Source organism: Rhinichthys klamathensis, unplaced genomic scaffold (assembly GCF_029890125.1).
Source record: "Rhinichthys klamathensis goyatoka isolate OS25496 unplaced genomic scaffold, OSU_Roscu_1.1 h1tg000422l_1, whole genome shotgun sequence".
NCBI classification, from domain to species: Eukaryota; Metazoa; Chordata; class Actinopteri; order Cypriniformes; family Leuciscidae; genus Rhinichthys; species Rhinichthys klamathensis.
Genome location: NW_026606920.1, coordinates 1450677 through 1472166, shown reverse-complemented (window position 1 = coordinate 1472166; position 21490 = coordinate 1450677). Strand labels below are relative to the sequence as shown.

Here is a 21490-nt window from a genome sequence, read left to right as displayed (position 1 = left end):
CCCTGCTGTGTGCTTCAGTCAAGTCAAGTCGTTCAAGTCTGTCTTGGTTTCCCCCTCGGGGTAGTTTTTGTTGTCTGTTTTGTTCTATTTTATTATCATTAAAAGCCCATCAACTCTGCACCTGAGTCCTCGCTCCTTTCACCACCACCACACCTGACATTTAGAGTAATGCCACTTACAATGAAATTAATGCCAGGCCATATATACATTCACTAAAATACATTAAGATACATAAAACAGACTGTTTTGAAGTATAGCCACAAGACCTAAACATTATCAATAACACTCAAACACCCAATAAACATTGAGACTAGTGGAATGAAGTTGCTGTTAAGTTGTACTAACCTTGTAAAGTTTGTGTTTGGGTAAAATTATATCAAATCTTTTAACTTTGTTGTCATTATGACATAACTCCAGTAACTTTCACATTGTATGCACAATGATCAAAATACCAGAAAAGCACTATTTATATAGAGTATAAACAAGTGTTTCACTTCAAAAATTATGATTTAGACAACGTTAGGCTCAAATTATAAACAAGATTTTACAGAATAATTCATTTATGTTCATTAACAAAAATACAAGCTTCACATTTTGGCTTATAAACCCTGGGAAATGCCTGGCTTATTTCCTTTGTAGGCATATTACTGTAACTTATTACAGCATATTACTTTAATCTTTTGTGTATCATCATGAGTTAAAAAGAAATGCTAGTCTATACTTATGAAAAAGTTAAACATTTACATTTTTAAAAACCTCCAAAAAACACTGTCTGACCATTTACCTGTGCATGTTTCCATTGGTGGTGAATGTCTGGTAACATATCGAACACTTGTATGGCCTCTCTCCACTGTGAACCAGCATGTGGCGGTCCAGAGAACTGGCCGAGCTCAAAGCCTTCCCACAGATACTGCAGGAGTGGTCAGTTCCCCCACTATCTGTGTTATGCTGGAGGATAAATAAGGCACAGATGTCATTACACTGAGATATAGTCTACGTATAGTCTATATATATATACAATTTCAGTGAAATTCTGATCTAATGATTTTAAAACAAAATGACATGTTAAATCAGATTGCTGTGGTTCAGTAAACAGGTGTACATGTAGGGATGTGTTTGTGTAAGAGTACGCACCTGTCTGATATGCATGGTGAGTTGGTGCTGTGTCATGCAGTTTTTGTTACACAGGGGGCAAATGAAGCTTGAGCGTTCTTCTTTGACTTCCTGTAGTAGACACACAGACAAGACAAGCTTTAGATACAACATACCCAAGTGGGGTTTTTTGTATCAAAAGCTGGGTTTCCATGATCCAAACGTAAAGAAAATCTTTTCAAAGTTCGCAAAAAAACAAACAAATGTGAATTAGTTGCGTTCCCATCAAGTTGTTTGAGCGGATGACAGTGGAATTGGTAACCTAGTAACCAACAGTAAATAAAACACCATCAGCGGAAACAGCCGATTAGTCATGTGGCTTTAATGTTCACTAAGTCAGAATTTATTCGGCAAATGCGTTTCTATCTCCCATTATTCGCACACGTCAAAAACCACCTCAACTTTTTTGCAAATTAAGGGATTTTTTCAGAAATTTGGCGTTTCCATCACTCATTTCGGATGCGATACTTCAAAATGCGCATAAAAACATGGTGATGGAAACATAGCTCTTGTCTTGATATACTATTATACTTTGTGTAAATATTTTTAATCTGATTTAATTTTTTTGTATTTTCTGTTTTAATTAGTTATGGTTTTTTAATTATTGTCATTTTTATTAGTTTAAAAAAATGTCTACACAGTTTTATTCATTTTAGTACTTTACTAAACGAAAATGAGAAATGTCAACTTAGCAACTAGCTGAAATAAAATAAGTTTAAGTTTTTTATATTTAAATTTATTTCAGTTAATGTTTATTTTATTTTAAGTAATGAAAATGTTTGTTTTTTTTTTTCATTAAAAATAATAATAACCCTGCTACGAAAGTCATTTTTTATTCTATTTTCTATTCCCATTTCCGTATATACACATGACTCAAACATTTTTCAAGTATTTCTCTGTTTGAGTATTTCCACTAAATTTCCACTAAAATGTACATATAAAACAGAAAAGAAAATGACTTGACTTGATTAGTTATTTATATATAACATTTAATATAAATATAAATTTTATATAAAATATGACTAGATTTCAACAACACTGCAATGTTTAACTGCAATCGTACCTAAGGTGTCCCCTGTACAGAGCTCTGTACAAATTTCATCATATATTCAACTATTCATTTCTAACTATTATGGGTCACATAACCCATGAAAACACCCTGAAACACCCTGACCCTGAAAACACATTAATAAGTAATGATGTATTAATCAAGCAAAAATCCAAAATCAAGTGAAAAATACCTCAACACATGTCACTACCCATGACTCCGAAACCCTAGTGAGATGTTTATTTTGTCCCCCAGTGAGAGATAAACACAATAGGTAAAACAGATGCAGGATATAGCCAGCCTGATGAAGATAGTATGTGTCAGAGCAGCAGGAGCGGTTGTATGCTCACGTCACATGGAGTAACAAGTGGTCTCTCCATCTGTTTCTCCAGACAACAGCAGCACTGGCTGAGGAAGAGCATCACTAATTCAGTGGGCAGTAGAGCAGCGGTGCAGAGTCACTCTCAGCGTATGGAAATGCAGTTAGGGTTGTAGGAAGGGATACCAGAGGGGGCTGGGAGACTGAAACACCTGTTTTCTCCACAGAGAAGTGTTTCAGTCGAATCCCACACTTTAATTGAAGGCATAAGACAAGCATCGGCTCTCACAAAGGGGGGATTGAGAAAGCGCAAGGACCATTTGTTGCCGCTCATTTAACAGTCATGTAACAGCCACTCTGACTGACTACCAGAGATGGTATGAGGGGGATGAGACAGTCCACTCGAAGACAATCAGGAAAAATCATAACACTAAATATGGCATATCTACAAAAATGAAAGTGTCACCATGCGATTAAAAGAGCCAGTCATGTGTTTTTTCTACTCTAGAACGCGCATGTACATTAGCTGAACCAACTTGAAAAATATAAAATCACTAAAGAATCAGCTAAAGAAGCAACATTTGAATGTTATTGCTGATTTGAAATTTGTTATTGAAACTCAATCTTGACAAACAGTCTTGGAGATTTGGTTGCATCCGAAATCACATACTTCCCTACTATATAGTAGGCGAAAAGCAGGATGTAAACAGAGTAGTATGTCCCAAGGTTATTATAGTTTTGCTTTTTTAAATTAGTTTTTATTTAATATCGTTTTCAATTTTGCTTTAAATTTAAGTTTAGTTTTAGTTAGTTTCATTAATGGTATTGTTAATTTTAGTTTAGTTTTTATTTTGCAAACACATTTCTATTTAGTTTTTATTTTATTTAGTTTCAGTTTTAGTAATTATAGTTTAGCAGAGCTAACAGAACACTTCCAGTGTAGACCAAAGCGAGACAATTAATTTCAGCAAAGTTTAATGTTTGCCCAGATTACAGTTAACTCTTGTGCAGACATCTTAATAATACAAATAAAATAATGGTTTGAGATTGAACAAAGCACCAAATAAATATAACTTAAAAGTAGATAAGAAAAAAAATATGAAAAATTCAGACAAACTAATTCATATTAAAGATTAAATCTTGTTAAACATAGTTTACTTTTTTCAGCTGTACATGTAGCAGAGTGGCCACTGGAACATAACAAAAAAACAGCTCAATTCATCTGACTACAGCCAACACAACCTGCTGTGAAGCCAGTGTAATTAAATAATAAGTATTTATGCAGTGTGTGAGTGTGCACTGTGTACATGTCTTTATATCCTGATGGGGACTTAAACCTGAATGCACACAGACGCATGGGGACTCGTGTGACTTTGGGACCTATAGGTAGCCTACACAAGCTTATAAATCATACAGAATGAGTTTTTTTTTTTTTTTTTTAAATGTAACAATGGAGAAAGTTGTGTGTGAGATGGGTAAGTTTAGGGGTCTGTGTGTGTGTGTGTGTGTGTGTGTGTGTGTGTGTGTGTGTGTGTGTGTGTGTGTGATGGGTCGGGTTAGTGTAAGGAAACAGAATATACTGTTTGTACAGTGTAAAAAAACCATTACGTCTATGGAGAGTCCCCACAAATATAGTGGACCAGTCCAGACTGTCTCTGTGTCTGTGTGTGTGTGTGTGTGTGCGTGTGTGTGTGTGTGTGTGTATGCGCGTGCTTGTTGGTGTGTCGTGTCCTGGTATTTCCTAGAATCCCTAACATTGTCAACGTTAATGAAAACATGATATCTCAAACATACAGAAGTACATTAAAGGTTTTTTTTTTGTGCTTGACGGACTTGTTTGCTGTTGCACCCGCGCATTGCAAACGGCATTCTAAAAACGCTGCGCTCAAGTTGAAAGAAGTTCAACTTGCGTCTCATTACCTTGTGTTATTTCCCATTCCACTGCCACAAACGCATCCTTTATGAACAGCCGATGTGTTCTACGGTGTGTTCTACGTTACGGTCCTTCATTGAGCATTTCACGACACGCGGTTAATCGCCTCAGGAACTTCACACAGGTGAAGCGCCAGGCATTTCCCTAAACAGCCAGGTCAGATTTTCCGCCAAAGTAAAGAGCTTATTAATTACGAAAACGATTATTTATTTTTGCTCATTATTATTTTATTTCAGTTAGTTTTTCAGTAACTGTTGTTAGTTTCGTTTCGTTTTAGTTTTTCATTTATTATGAATTTTTAATTTTATTTCAGTTTACGAATATGTTTTTTGACCAATAGTTTTAGTCTTAGTTTCAGTTTTCGTTTACGAAAATAACCTTGGTATGTCCAAATTCACAGTAATCATAAAACAGTACCTGGACAACCTACTACTTCTGGAGAGATTCTGATGTGCACATCTGATGGAAACTTTAATATCCCATGAGGCCACGGGGGACGATTTGTGTGTGGCAGTGAAGCGACGCAACTGACGCTATAGGTCACATAATGGTGACAACGCGACGAATGTAGTACATCCGGAATACAGTCACATTCATACTAAATACACATTACAAAGTAAAAGTACCTACTCAGAAAGTATGTGATTTCGGACACAGCCTTGGTCTTGGTCCCTATTCAAGTAGATGAGATACCATTATGGCTGCCAAGTGGACTGACTGGCTTTGAAAGTAAGTAATAACATCCGCTTCTGCTCACATATAGCAAATGCTATACCTGATTTCTTCTCCCAGTACGATTGACAGAGGGTGATTTGGTGGTACTTCTGGGAGATGTTTTGGTGGGCTCAGAGTCGACTCCATTGATCTGGCCCACATTCATCACAGTGCTCATCATGGAGTTGATGGAGGACAGCTCCTCCTCTGTTCTGACTCCAGCTTCATCTTCATGCTCTGGTCTGTCCATTCCATCACAGTCTGCTTCTATAAATGACATGATTACTAAATGACCATGGTATTTCAACCATTGCAATGTGTCTCTTTAGGGACATGACAATTCCGTCATTATTTACTCAAACTCACGTTGTTCCAAAATTTGACATTTTCCAACTATTTTTCCCGATTCTATGAAATTAGTCTAAAAAGGCTACTTTTGAAGAAATTTTTTATACTTTTGTATGACAGAAAAAAAATCATTTGGGTTTTGAAAAGCCTGAAAAGTTAGTTAATAATGACAGAATCTTTATTTATTATCTCTTTAAACATGACTGTGGCATCTCACCTTCAACAGATTCTGGTGTATGTGTGGATGGCTGATTGTTAACAGCGTCTTCTGACAAATGAGATCGTTCATTCACATCAGCAGCACCAACACCATTGCTGACAGTCTTTTCAGGGGAGGCACTTTCCATTTCTAAGAATGGAGAATTTGTGTTACTCAGGACTCAATATAACCTAAATTATAACAGATACGCCCATTAATGAATAACTTTTCCCATCTGCAAAAGAAGCCACATGGAAATCATTAAGAGATTATATCTTCTGCAGAAGCTGTGAAGTGTTTTACAGGAGCAACTTTAAATGGTAAATGGACTGCATTTATATAGCGCTTTCACAGACCCAATGGCCACCAAAGCGCTTTACATTTTGCCTCACATTCACCCATTCACTCACTCATTCATACACCGACGGTGTACTTTACTTTGTACTACTTTGCACACGGTCTTATTAACTGATTTCATAGATTCAAATGGGAAAACGAAAGGTTTCTAATTATAACCAACGTTGAAAACAGTTGTGCTGCTTAATATTTAAGAGGAAACGGTGGTGATACATTTTTTTCATGATTCTTTTATGAATAGAAAGTTCAGAAGAACATTTATATAAAGTAGATTTTTTTGTAATTGTCACTTTTGATCAATTTAACGTGCCCTAGCTGAATAAATGTCTTAATCTTCCTGACCACAAACTTTTGAACAGTAGTTTATATATTGGATTTAAAAAGCTACACTCTTGCCACAGACATCTCATTTTGAACTGAGCACTATGCATTGAGTTGTCTAAAAGTGAAGATAGGAAAAGCACTGGCTGAGGAGTGTTTGAGGCAGCTGTGGGAGTGTGATACTACAGCGAGAGAGGCCCAACCCAGTGAGGGGGTGGTGCAGGGTGAGGAGACGAGGGAGAGAAAGATGAACGACACATACGTGAGAGCACAGGAGGGGAGAGAAGGAGGGGAAGCTAGCAGAGATGGAGGAAAACGCTGAGAGAAATGTGAAATGTGAGAAAACTGTAGAGAGAGGACTGGAAAAGCGAGTCGAGGGACTGGGTGCATGTTCAAACGGAAGAAACTTGGAAGTCTTTCTGCTGTAAAGAGAGGAACAGTAGGGGGGTTGGGTTTAGAGTCAAAGCAGGAAGTGGCTGTGTGAGCAGTGGAGGGTAGACGGTTGTCTGCTGTACTCTCTCTTGCTCTAACCATGCGGCCCTACTGCAGTTTATGTGTGCCGTTGCAGGGTGTGATCTCCTTTGCTGGAGGGGGAAGGGTAGGAAATCCCCCTCCCAGCTCCCACCATCCCAAACTCTGCTCATGTACTTCCACTGGTTCGAAAATTGTGGACAGAGGAGTCCTGACTATTTGTCCTGACTTTAGGATCTATATTGGATTTTACTTTAAGGAAAAGAGATGCACATATGGAAGGGTTTAATGCATGTTCACACTGACTAGAGGGCACTAGGTCACTAATAAAGGTACGGTCACATTTACCGTTGCTCTGTGAATTGGAGTCATTTTAACTGGAATCCATGCGGATCGTGCGACCTGGATTTTTGAGTGATTTCGCTCATGCTCAAGCGATTTTGCCACGCTCACCAAAAAAAAAGAAAAAAAAAGTGGTTTGAAAGTGACTTCTGTGTGAGCAGTGCTTCATTCTTAACTCCATTATTGATCATAAAAATGACTGCACCTTTTAAGTGTTCCTACCGCTGGATGCCCTAACGTTATTGGTGGGACACGTAACTGACCTTAGCTTTAAAAAAGTATGTTCTCAAATGAGATATATTCTGCTAGAAATAAAAAATTCACAGGGATGTATACAAATTTCAGTAGTGCATTATGTATAATATAATTAAAATTAACAACTATCAGTGTTTGAATCAAACTCACTTAGAATGACATGAAATTCTAACCCATTTTTTCCATTGTTTTGCTGTATGTAGGCACAGACAAATCAAATAATCTGTGAAATCTCTATTGTGTTGTCTCTCATTTGCATAAAGCTAAGTATGCCCGAATTGCATCTCCAATGGTTGCTGTTGCTTATGTTGACTGAAATCGTCCACTCTCAGATACCGAAGGTTTCGCTTTAAAAGCCTTTAGCCACTCAAAAATATGATGCGACCTTGCTGAATAAATGCATTAATATCTTTAAAAAAAATCCTTAATCTATTGAGTGAATAAGAGGGATAAATGGATCATTTAGAGTAGGCTCAATCAGCCTCACAGATGCAGCGTATAAGTGCTGCAAACTGAGATAGCACACAGCATAGATCCAGAGATTATCTGAGATTAATGAGCTGTTATTAGCCAAGCATCTATGGACTAACTGAGAGGATTAGGATTAAAGACAGTAATTAATTAGCCACTGGAGCTAATGACGACAGATGGGCATCAGTTAAACACATCATCATATGGTTCATTCATAGGACTAATATAATAGCAAAATATTTGGTATGTGAGACAGAAAATCAAATGAACTGGCAGGAGGTAAACAAAAAGTTCAAAAAGAATAATTCAAGAAATGATATACACACTAACGTTCAAAAGTTAAAGGTTGGTCAACCAAAATTTTTAATTAGACTTTATGTACCAGAGAAACAAGCGTCCATCTTTAATATTTTGTCTTTAAACTTCCGTTTTTGCGGTAGCTCTTTATAATTCTGTGGCATTGCTGTTGAAGAGGAATTACCTGGAAAAGTTTTTTACTACTGTAGAGTTAGCGAAAGTTATCATGAGCACTGTAATGTTTGAAGCATATGTCATAACAAATGTCAGTAGACCGGGAAGATTTTAAAACGAGCGGTTCATTCATAAATCCGTACGATATTACCTTCATGCTGTGGAAATACAAACCGGAAGACAGAACACAATGAGTGCAGTGCTGAAAAGGGGCGGGGCTACCTAAGGTCTATTTATGTAAAGGAAAATCTATTCCACCCATTTGATTTGTTGTTGTGAGCGGTTGCCAGGGTGTTGCCACGAGACTGCTAAAGCATTCTGAGTGACATTAGCAAGTTGCATTGTGGTTGCCAGGGTGTTCTGGGCAGTTGTGTCCTGGCCCAAGTCAAACAAACCCACTCCCAGGTTTCTATGATATTCTCATCCCTAGATAATACTTCGTAGTGGTTTGTTCAAAATTATGTAAAAGCTATATAAAATAGAGCATAAAGCAAAGTATGGACAATAATAATATAACAGTGATGCTAGCTTAATAAGCAGTGCACCAGTAATAATTCAAGAAACATTATACATGTAAAGAACAAAAAGGACAAATAGAAAAAAAGGAGTGTTGATGCTCTGATACACACTGTCCAGGCAAGCACATGACCTCTTACATCTACAGGCTATAAAAGTGTCTTAGTTAATGGGAGTGTGGGGATTATACAGACCTTCCCTTCTACTGGGAACAGATAACACTGGATAATGATGAGTCCATCTGCCCCTGACCATCACTCTCTTTTACACACTCACTACAAGGTGAATCAGTAGGATGACAGAAACCAGAAGAAGAGGTATATATATGCCCATTCACTGAACCTCTGCAGAAAACATGAGCTATGGTCCAAAACCTAGTGAGCAGCCTATATAGACAGCTACCTTTTAAGGCAGCATCTTAACCATCATGAAACCACATAAGTGACAGATCTGAAAAGCTCTACATTAGTGCTCTGCACTGGAAACTCAAATCTTAATTGATTCCAACAGAATTAGGCATTAGCATGCTGCTAAGCTAACAAACAATACTCTACCGAAAACATTTCACACACAAATAACTATGTGTTTTACCAACATTTCTCTCACCTCCACCATCTTGGATTTATTCTTTTCACTGAGTTTGTTGCAATGCATTCTGGTTTTGCTCAACTAGGTTTTGGAGCACAGCAATAAACTTTCTCAAATCCCAAGGAATGACCCCACAGCATGAATGCTCGCAGTAGATTTATGTTTTCATTCAGAATGTTCTTGGCCATTTTGTTCTTCTTTTCGTTCATAAGTACACAGAGGAGTGGAAAGTCTGAACACCTCCCCCCAACCACCCCCCCTCCATGTTCCACCAGAGAGAAAGCGGGGAACTTGTGCATTTCCTGTTTGGTGTAGTGGCTGGGAAGTTCTGGGGAATGCTGAGCCATTATTCTCCTTTGCTTCCTCTACACAGCAGAGATCCCCTGTTCTTCCCTGTTATCATCCTCCATCTTACAGGCCATCCTCCATCTCACTTATATTCCTCCTCCCAACTTTCTACCTCCATCTCTTCTCATTTTGAAAAAAATGCATCTCAACATACAAAATACTATTTGATATCTAAATAAAGATGTTCCATACCAACACACACAACCTATGTAACATTTTAAATAATCTTAAATGGATAATTCACACAAAAATTTAATTCAGTCATCTAATCCTATATGACTTCTTTTCTTCTGCAAAACACAAGATAATTTGGAAAGCGTTTCCATGTTTTTGTCAGTACAATGAAAGTCAATAGGGTTCAATGTTGTTTGGTTCCCAATGTTTAAAATAATCCTTTTATGTTCCACAGACAAAATTAAGTCTTTCAGATTTTTAACAAAATGAAGGTGAGTAAATGATAGAATTTACATTTTTGGGTGAATTAATCTTTTAATAAAGGTTCAGCAACACCTCCTGACTATCCACATGGATTTACTGTTGTCAGGCAACTCTATATGGGCATACAAATTCAATAATAATTTCTTTTTAAATATTTTATGCCCGCACTGTAAAAAAAAAAAAAAATATGATGAGAATGTTTCAGGTATTATTGGAATTATATTGGTCCCTGTATGTTTTACAACTTATAACCATATTAAGTAATATGGTGTTAATATACAATCTACTTGAAAAAAAACTTAAAATGTACTGATAACCACCATGATAATACATGATGAATCAGAGTACATAAAACATGTCCAATACTCGTATATAGATAGCCTGGATGCCAGCCCGAACCCCGCCCACAACATTTTTTGGTCGGGAAGTTCGGTCTGGACTCGCTCCATTGAGGAGTAATTATGATCAGTCAAAAAATGTTCGGGCCAATCAAATTGCCAGGGCGGGATTTATACGATGATGGGCAGATGATCTGCAGTTACGTAATCATCACGTTATCAAAGAGCGCTTAACTGGTTTCCCTCAGAGACGACTGCCGCTGGAGAACTGAGATGTATAGATTCCGCTATCGCGTCTGTTGTAAAAGAAATCGACAGCGCATTCATTTTAATAGACGAACAGAAAACTGCAATCAAGGCATGTGTCGATCGGAAAGATGTGTTTGCAGTCCTTTCTACGGGATTCGGCAAAAGTTTAATTTATCAGCTGGCTCCGATGGTCACTAAGAAGATAGGACGCAATGAAAACCCTGTGGTCGTTGTGGTTTCTCCTTTGGTCGCACTCATAGAGGACCAAGTAAAAGAAGCAACACTCGTTATTTCACTTCTTCCAGCGTGCGTGCATTTGAGTTCTGTAGTTGACAACTGTGCTATGCAAAGTAGTTGACTTACTGCGTTGCTCTCATTGGTTGTAGGTCTATCCAATTGAGTGCAGAGTTTTTTTTTTTCCTGGTTCGGTTAAGACACGCCTCATAATCAAAGCCCTATGGAGCAGTATCAGACTCACATTCTGACTAGAATATGAGTATGACGAAGTCAGGCTAGTATATAGACGCTGCACAGGGTCATTCAAACACACAAAGACAAAACACTATCAGGGTAACACGCTAAAATAATACAATAAACATTCACTAAATAAAATCAAATGCAACCCAAAACACCCTAATGTACATTATTACTGATAACAAAAATAAGAAAAAGCAAAACTATTTATAAATATAATAACATGTAATTTGTGATGCAGGGATCTCTGAGAATGTCCTTTTACTGTTTTTCACTGTAAATTATACAGCACTTACCATAAACCATTAATTTGCCCATATTTTACATATAATGCAGTGTTAAACCATTTTCAGTTTTTCATCCTATGCGGTAATGTAACTTACTGTTAACCAATTAACACGTTTTTACAGTAGAATTTATTTTATTATTATTTATGTAAAAATTACACATTTTTACAGTGTATGGATAAAGGGATTTGAATCTAAACCCAACACCTATGGTGCCTGCAACTACCCCCCCCACACACACACACACAGAATGGTCAGTAGTGTCAGGTGTCTTTTGAATATTTACCCATTTTAAGATTTGGGCTAAACACGTCACAGGGTCATGGAGTCACAGGGTTACGGGCACAGGATGAGGGACAGCGACCTCTGCTCATACTAAAAGAAAGCAAAACACACACCCACACACAATTACTACACACACAATGCAAGTGCTACACCGCCGTATACACAAAGCGAGTGTTATGTTTTAAAAAAAGCACATATAACACAAGAGTTAAAGGGAGCCGAGCCGCTGAGTAAGCATGAAAATTATGTGAGGTGTTTCCCTTCGGGATTAAAATGAGAAGTCCTTCAGGCTATGAGGGGCTTGTGGATTCAGAGCACGTTTTCCCATGAGGCGAGGTCCGGGAAGAGACAGCGACCTGAAAAGGCCACATGAGAAAGAGTGACATCATTTCAGATGTGCTCTCTGTAGTGTAAAGGTAACAGGAGAGATCCAGCCTCAGGCCTCTTGTTCAGCTGGTAAACTGAAACGGGCTGCCATCACATAACACAAAGTCACATGCACTGCCAAGTTTCCTCTCTGGTGAGCGCAGGAGCCAGTGCTACAGCCATCTGTATGGAACATTACTACTGCTTTTACAAAAGCCTATCACAAGAGCTGGTATTAAAAGACCCAAGAACAAAAGGAGACAGAAGAGAGTGAGGATGAAGGGATAGAGGGACGAATGACGTTATGGAGATGGATGGAAGGCAGATGGATGAAGCTTAAGGTTGTCAGGATGTGTAAAACAGGCTTATTTCAAATTATCCAGTCAGGAAAAACATATTTTTGTCTGACAGACATTCATGTGATACCATGGACACAAATAAAGTGGGTTAAAGTGCAAAGCGTGGACATTTTTACAGCAAATAAGCTAATGTGATACGGCATGATGGAGCTTATGCGGGCAATACAAGTTTGAGTTCCCCAGTTCGATTCACAATTTTGTTTTTTTGTCTCCTCTTAATAAAGTTTTGTTTTGTGTTCCTCTAAAGTTTTGATTTGGTCAAAATTAATCAGAGAAACAAAGATGTGTAATGACAATAATTAAACTATTTTAATTAAAGCATGAAAATATGATGACAAAAAAATAAGCTGCTGAATAAAAAAAAGCACTAACAATGATCCTGTCCAAAACTGTTACAGTTTTTGTCTTTTTTTACACTGAATAAATTGTTATTTTCCACTGTGAAACTTACTATCGCTCAAAAGTTTACTTTAAGTTTTACTTTCTACAAAAACTGTTTTCAACATTAATAATAATGAGAATACTTCTTGAGCATCAAATCAGCATATTAGAATGATTTCTGAAGGATCATGTGACACTGAAGACTGGATGCTGAAAATTCATCTTTGCCATCACAGGAATAAAGTGCATTTAAAATATATTGAAGTAGAAAACAAATATTTGAAATTATAATAATATTTCACAATATTATACTGTTTTTACTGCATTTTTGAAGAAAAAAAAGCAGCCTTGAGCATAAAAGACTCAAAAACATCAATAAATAATACAGACAAAAACCTTTTGAACGGTAGCGTATTTGCAATTTTAGTCCAAAAGCAACAATGACAAAAGCTAATAAATTTTACATAATAAAACATTGACTAAATATAAAGAACATTTTCATCATAAATAAATAATGACTCCAAAAATGTTTTAACAACTCAAGGTAATGTGTTCGTTTCCCAAAAATACTGATAAAAAATATAAACAAATGAATAAATGTAAATAAAATGTTTGTTATTTATGTATTTTCGGTGTGTATGGAGAAAAATAGATTAAGATGATCGGCCACCGGAGTATTATTGATAAGTAGTGAGAAGGGGTAGGATTAAATAAGCTCATGCTTCTTCCTACTCCTTTTCGGACATGTGTAAGTTAATATTGTTTTCATTGTTTTCTTTTATTGTTTTCCTTTTTTAACATTTTTATTTTTTTTTGCTTTCTGTTTTGATGAGTATTTGTTGTTATTAGGTTTTTGTTTTTGTCATTAAGTTTTTTTAATTTTGTTTCCTATACATGTTCGGAAAAAATAAAATAAAATAAATTAATTAATTAAAGTAAGCAGGTCAGGAAATAAGAATCCTGCACACTTCGCTGGTACAAAAGCTCTTAAGAAGGCCAAAACAACAGGGGGGGAATGCAAAAAGAAAGAGTGTGTGTCTGAGGCAAGAGTGTGTCAAAGCTCTTGCATCCCTGTGTGACAGGCACAGGCAAGTGTTGGATTGTGGGCAGGTGTTGGCTCATGGGGCTATCGCGTTCTGCTGCCTCTACACTCCACACTGTTCCTGTATCAGTTTCAGCATGTGTGTATGTGTGTTTGTGTTGAGTGGGGGAGGTGTCAGAATAGAAGGGTCTCGGTGGGGATGGGGGCTACAGTGCTCCGAGAACCAGGAGGAGGATTCCTGACAAGAGGAGAGGTTTCTGGTTTAACTGGTTCTACTGCTCAGCTCTCTCTCTCTCTCTCGCCCTCTCTCTCTCCCTCTCTCTCTCCCTCTCTTTGGGTGGTTCTCCTCCTCCTACATCCCAACAAACTCTATCTTATTTCATCACAAACTTCTGCTGCATTTTCTGCACAATTTCCTTTTCTGCAATCTTATCCAGGCAAAAAATAATAATAAATAGAACCAAATGAAAGTTCAAAATGATAAATATTAAATTAGAGTCATATAAGAATATAAACACTATAAAATCTTACAAGCATTATAAAAACCTGTATCATAATTCTTCTTCATATAAAAAAAATAGAAAATCTGTGTTTTACAACGTTAATAGCTAGTTTCTAGCAACTCTAATATGGTTTAGGTGTTTGACCAATTGGAGAACCAGCTGTTGGGCACCTGGCTGATCTGGCAGACCAGCTTGGACCAGATAGACACCAAATATCATGTTCCAAAACACAGCTATCGCTTTAGGCTGGTTTCAGCTGGATTTTCCAGCAGGTGAAGGAGTAGTTAAAGACCGAGACAAATCAAGAAATGTGCTTGAAACTCTGATTGGAATGAACACAAGGGGTTAACAGGGAAGAAGAGGAGGAGGCCCTTGGCAAAGCAGTACTCAGCTGCCACTCCAAACAGGTGGCCCTGACGTGACCTTTGGCTTTTATTGCATACAGCAACCATTTTGTTTCAGGCAACCAGGCCAGGAGCTCCAGCAAAAATCATGACATCACACATGGAGGATGAACTCCAGTGAGAAGTCAATAAGATCCAAAAACATGATTTATTTGTGTTTGGATGAAGGGATGCTCATTGATGCATGTACTACTGGCTATTACGCAATCCTAAAAAGGGCCTACAAACTTTCAATAATAGGGATGCAATGGCCAATTCTGAGCGATGGTGAAAACTGTTGTCATGTTATGGCTAAAAACTAACACTAAAAACTAAAATCAGTCATTTTAAATGCTATAAGCACTGTATGAAAAAAATGGATATTCATTTCAGATTTGCAAAAGATAGTTTAACAGTGTTATTAAATTATGACTGTTTTTTAAACACTCACAATTTTAAACAAAAATGAGCCTTAGATGGTGGCCAACGTAATCAAAAAGTTAAAAACAGGGGATAAGAGCATGAACAATTAAATATCAGATTCTAACAAAAAAAATATATACTAACATTTTTTTTTATTAAAATAAAAAAATTAAACTGGTACCTATATGTTGTGTATCAAGTGATATATTGTGTAGTGATGTACTAATGTACTTCACCTATTACCACTGGTTTAATTTATCATGTGAGAAAACGACACTAAACAGCACACTGATTTCAATTACCCATATTTTTAAGTTATATAAAATATTTTTGGTTATGGTTTTGGCTAATTGAAAACTTTAATTTCGGGTTCAGTGATTCGCTAAAATATTAATTTAGGTGTATCACTAATGTCATGATTATTTTAGTGAAGAAAAATGCACCTCTTGGCCACATCTCTTTTTGGCCCCATCCACACAACTACGTTTTAGATTAGAAACAGAGACCTTTTGCTACGTTTGCACCTCCCATCCAGACTAAAACGGAAAAAAACGAAGACCTAAAACGGAGAAGTTTAGAAACGCTGCCGACCCCGTTTTGCGTTTTGAATCTCCAGAGGGCGTTTTAGTGAAGACGGGTCAAAACGGAGGACTTTAGAAACGATGACGCGGAGGCTCACGCTCGGCTCTCTGGTTGGGTGTCATCAGTCATGGCAAGCGTTTCTGACTTTGATGTCTTTGCTAGCAGCTGTTGTGAAAGTAAATTCTGCCTTTTTAATGCTATAACTGCGTACATGCGCCGGAGGCAAGCTATTATTCGAGCAATCTGTGACAATTCCCGTGTGCAGTGGCGGTATCGAACATACATGGAGCGTCGCTCTTTCCAGAGGTAACTTAGCTACTTTCTTCTTCGTCAAATCTGAGGAATAGTCCATCTGTTTCCTGTTTACACCGGCAAACGCATGCCCAGTGTAGGTGAATGGTCACGTGAATGGTCACGCGTTTTCAGTCGTTTTAATGTGGACGGATATCAATTCTAATACGCAGCTAAAACGCTGGTGTGGACGGAGATCGTATTCGTTTTAATTCTCCGTTTCTAAACTAAAACGCAGTAGTGTGGATGGGGCCTTAGTCTGTGCATCCAGAGCGTAAGCATCCATTCACTGTGAGGAGACCCTAACTTCCTCTGTCACATACAGCTGCTGTCCTGTGATGTGACACACACTGCAGTATAGCAGGCTGAGCTCTCTGAACTACCACCCATTTCCAGCACTGTGCATTCCAGGCTATTTAAAACTCAATCCCAGTGCAGATTTACCCAAGCGTACACTTCTGGTCATTATTTCACAAACCTCCCCTCAACCCCACCACCACCCTGATCTCTCTCCATCTCACCGTCTTTCTCCAAACCCATCTGCAGAAGAGGGCCATGTTCTGCAGCGGAATGAATCGTTCGGTGAAGGATTTGAGGTTTGAGGCCTCACAGACAGCCACTGTCTCGGGCCAGACAATACAGTGTATTTCCCTGTGAGCTGAAGTAGGTCAGAAAGTGTATTTGGCAGTGTTACGCATGTTTACGCTCGCTGTCTCCACTGCAGAACTCGCAGCCTCCCGCCTGAAAGCATGCATGCCAGCTCCCTCAGCTTCTGTGTCTGTTATATCCACCCCGACCGGCCCTCTGTCCTTCTCCACCCACCTTCATCTGAGTCCTTATCATCAGACACAGACTTTGTCTATTCAGCACACCCACTCTTGCGCCTCTGAATGAGCATGCATGCATGCATGAGCTCGCATGCACGCAGACTCCTTCTGCATAAAATGAGTCACCAATGGGGCTTAATTATAAACTACACATGGGCTTTTCATCTCAAGAATGTTCTTCTGCTCAAATGTGACCGTTGTGTCCATCTCCTCAGGGCAACCCTGATCAAAGTACAGGGCCACATCACTGACCGGTGGTCACCATAGAAACCACCATTCACTGACTCCTCCACAGAGTCCCACCCCCGAAGCCCCACCCCTCCTCGAGGGCCCTGCCATTTAATACGACCAATCCAGTCAGAGCAGTCAGGTGACACTGCAAGGCTTATTTGAGCAAGTAACTGCTGGAAACAGCCGGAGGTTGTCTGTCAACCACATGGCGCTTGTCAAAAGCCAGAACGAAGAAAAGCAAACTGCCTTTGCGAAAATAATCCACTGTGCTCGCGCATACACAACAGCCATTGCTGAAATAAGTAAGACTTTGTGTAAGAGCGGCTTTGGTGCCAGTGCACAGACATGTAGGAAGACGTTTGGAAGGGGGCAGTGCAAAGATGGTCTCCATTCAGCGTAAGCCATTAGGATTAAAGGGATGGTTCACCCAAAAATGAAAAATCTTTCATTAATTACTCACCCTCATGTCGTTCAAAACTTGTAAAACTTTCGTTCATCTTCAGAACACAAATGAAGATCTTTTTTTTTTTAAACTGAGCTATTTCTGTCCTTCCATACTACACAACAACCACTTTGATGTTTTAAAAAGTTCATAAAGAGATCGTAAAACTAATCCATATGAATTGAGCAGTTTAGTCCAAATTTTCTAAAGAGACTCGATTACTTTATTTGATGAACAGATTGAATTTAGGCTTTTATTCACATATGAACATTCATCAACTCACACATCAGTTGTCGTAAACGGAGGCTCAAGCATCTTTGCTTGATGTGCGAAAACCAATGAGGTTCATTCTCGTGTTACGCAGCATGTCTGAGCTTTAGCAAGAACCAATGAGGTTCATTCTGGTGTGTTACGCAGTAAGTTTGAGCTTAAGCCAGAACCAATGAGGTTCATTCTGGTGTGTTACGCAGTAAGTTTGAGCTTAAGCCAGAACCAATGAGGTTCATTCTGGTGTGTTACGCAGTAAGTTTGAGCTTAAGCCAGAACCAATGAGGTTCATTCTGGTGTGTTACGCAGTAAGTTTGAGCTTAAGCAAGAACCAATGAAGGCAAAATGGATGAACAGCTAGTACTATGTGTGTCGGAAATTACAATACAATACAAGTTTGCGGTAGTTTAGGGACATCGGGAGAGAAAAGCTGTGTCGTGGAGACATATCTCAATTCAAGTTGGAATGTCAGGTGCTGTCGCTTGCTTCTTAGCACGGGACAGATACATATTTGGCTGCTGACCGAAAGGTGGAATAACAATGAAATGACTAGACGTAGAGAACTCCCGCTAACATTTTTGAAAACTCCTACTTTGCTCTGGCCAGCGTAGTGCAAATCGCTTTGTACGCTACGCTGAACCCAGCATTCCACGTCCAGTCTGAAAGGGCCTTTACGCAGCAAGTTTGAGCTTCTGCAAGAACCAATGAGGTTAATTTTCGTGGTTACCGCAACACATTTGAGATTCCGCAAGAACCAATGAGGTTTGTTCTTGCGCGTCAAGCAGGTTCGGTTGAGCTGCTGTTTATGTTCGCTGATCAATGTTTATATGTGAATAAAAGCCTAAATTCAATCTGTTCGTCATATAAAGCAATAGTGTTTCTTCAAAATTTGGACAAAACTGCTCAATTCACATGGATTAGTTTTACGACAGAATTTCTATTTTTGGCTGAATTAACCCTTTAACTAATATCATTGACATAAAAGTGCTAACTTTTACAGCGTTATCATGTTGAACAAATGGAAACTGCATGTAGAGAACCTGATAAGAAGTGTTTGGAAGCCCCTAAATGTTAGTAAAACCTTCACAAAGTCATTTTCTGCGGGCAGAGTCCATATGCGTGTGTATACTAATCCATCTCTTACCGTGGTCCCCCTCATAATCTTCTGTACTTTGCCTTGGTGAGCACCCTGATCTGGGGCAGTGCAGTTCAAACTCAAGGCTGACAGAAACAATTAGATCATAATAAAAACTAAATTGATGAAAACCAAAAAATGGCTTCATGGTTCTTCAGATATTTTAACATTCTATATGTTGTGATGTAGATTTTTTAATGGAAATTGGAAAACAAGACAAAAACACTAGGAATCTAATTTTTGCAGTGTAGTACACAACTGTTTATGATATATTTATTAAATTAATCTTTGAGAGTAAACTACAAAATAATATGTGTGCTTTAGGACACTTTTTCAGTGTTTGTTTCTAAACTCCTAATTGTAAGTTACATGCTGGCTGTGTAAATGCAGATAACACAGACCTCTGCACAGCTGGAAATGGTTGGCCAAAGGTAAAGCGTCTATTTACTTTATTTGGTTTTTAGTCTGTCCTATCTAATGATTATCTCAAACATGGCTGTTTGACTGCGTTGTGGTATACTCACATTGTTGAATGATGCTTAAACTAAGTGGCACGGCATGCAGTTTTGTGAGCTGCATTTACACAGCAAACATGTAAACACAGTAAATAGTAAAGACGCAATGCTGTAATTGGTTGGGGATGGGGGAGGGTACAGAGAACATCTCTCTGATTGGCTAGAATGAGCTTTTTTTCTTTACTTGGTAAACATTTATGCATATTAAAAACTAAAAGAGGACATGGCAGTAAACCCCATCAACCAACACAAACAATTAAACAATCAGAGAACACCTTCCTGAAAGTACTGAGCATAGAGAGATGGAGGGCACTGTTGAGCAAGCTGTCCAGTTTAGAGATAAAGGATATTACTATGTTCTAATTTGATCATGCATGTTAAAATTATGATTATATTGCTCACTTTAATACTGACAATATATTTGAGATGCATCACAGCAATAAAAACAGGATTTGCTGTTTGCTAGTCAGTTGCAGGTGATAAAGAGGGGAGGGGCATTCTCATTCTAGAGAGCATCTGATTGGATAAACATCTGTAGTGCAGAATGAGTCATCAATAGTTTTTTGTCAATTTTCCCAGATGAGAAAGACTTTACATTTTGCATACGTGCTAAAGGTTCATTTTAGAAGTTAAATTACTTAAACTGGCTTAAAAACTAACAGACATGGAATAAAACACATGTCTCATGTTATCATGAAGTCTTTAAGACTCACAATCTGATAATCGGATTAAAATACCTCCTCATTGGTGTTCATTTTGCCTCTTCAAGTTTTTTTGTCTGATTCTAGTATGCTAAAATAGCACATCCCATACTCAGTGATAAGCAGGTTAATATTTACTGCAACCCTGAGATGAACCGGGCTACAAAAGAACCAGGAGTGACCTTTGCCTCATTTCCATGTTTTGTTTTCCCTGTCCTGTTCTGTCAGGATTCCTCTCCTCCTCGACAAGCTTGGCGATTAGTTCATTTAAATGAGAATAAACTCTCAAAATACAACTTAAAATACAATTTCTTTTAAAGTTTTAAACATTTGCAAAACTACAAGGAAACAAGCCTCTAATTCATTTTTTAAATGGATCAATTGTATGAAATCAATGTCCTATGTTTAACAGTTTTAGTAAAGTAAAACTATTTTCTTGCTGGAGAACATATATAGACAGTTTTGTATACTATTTGCAAGTTGCTAAATGTGAGTGTGGAAACAGAAATCAGGTTCTAATTTAGTTTTTAAGTTCTGAACTCTTAACATAGAGCTAGAATTATCAGACATTAGTAAGGGCCAGGATGGTGGACAGGCACTTTCTCCTCAAACACACTGTGTGTCTTATTTTCTAAGAGCTGGAAGAGACGGGAGCGGCTGAGTTTCTCCTCCTGAAAAGACGCCATTTTGCTTCATTGTCTACACTGCCTCAGGGCATTTTGGGAGAGGCTGCTAGAGAACTGCATGAATCACCTTAATCCTGTCGACTGACAACAGTCAACTTCTAGCATCTTTCAGCTAGCATGACTTCATAACCTGTTTTTAAAGAATCCCAGTGTAAAACAACTTTTAAAGGTACTAACACATTATGAAAGCTCCACTGCCGTAAAATCTGAACCATCAGATGATACGGCAAGAGCTTGTGATAATGTGCCATGAAGCACTCACTAATGAGACTGATGTGCTGGTGAATGAGTGTGCTTTGTAATCACTGTCATGTTGCTCCAAACCATGATATTTGTCAAATTTTGAAGATCCTACCCTCTGTTTTAAATATAATGAGCTCCAATATGACATATAGCACCAAATTGGTTCATATGACTCATGCGCTTTATTCA

At 38.1% G+C, this 21490-nt stretch overlaps 1 protein-coding gene across 3 annotated transcripts in view; it reads right to left on the bottom strand.

The window, feature by feature from the left end:
- rreb1b (ras responsive element binding protein 1b) overlaps positions 1 to 21490 on the bottom strand; it is a 39120-nt gene that overhangs the window by 12084 nt on the left and 5546 nt on the right. For 2 of the 3 annotated variants that reach the window (XM_056235453.1, XM_056235454.1), the window contains exons 2-6: positions 11926 to 12014; positions 5732 to 5863; positions 5228 to 5433; positions 1135 to 1224; positions 785 to 948 (exon numbers count right to left, since the gene is read on the bottom strand). In XM_056235453.1, coding sequence (XP_056091428.1) covers positions 785 to 948; positions 1135 to 1224; positions 5228 to 5433; positions 5732 to 5863; positions 11926 to 11929 — 596 coding nt within the window. In that variant the 5' untranslated portion in view covers positions 11930 to 12014. The remainder of the gene's footprint in view (positions 1 to 784; positions 949 to 1134; positions 1225 to 5227; positions 5434 to 5731; positions 5864 to 11925; positions 12015 to 21490) is intronic. The other variant, XM_056235452.1, reaches the window with a different exon arrangement.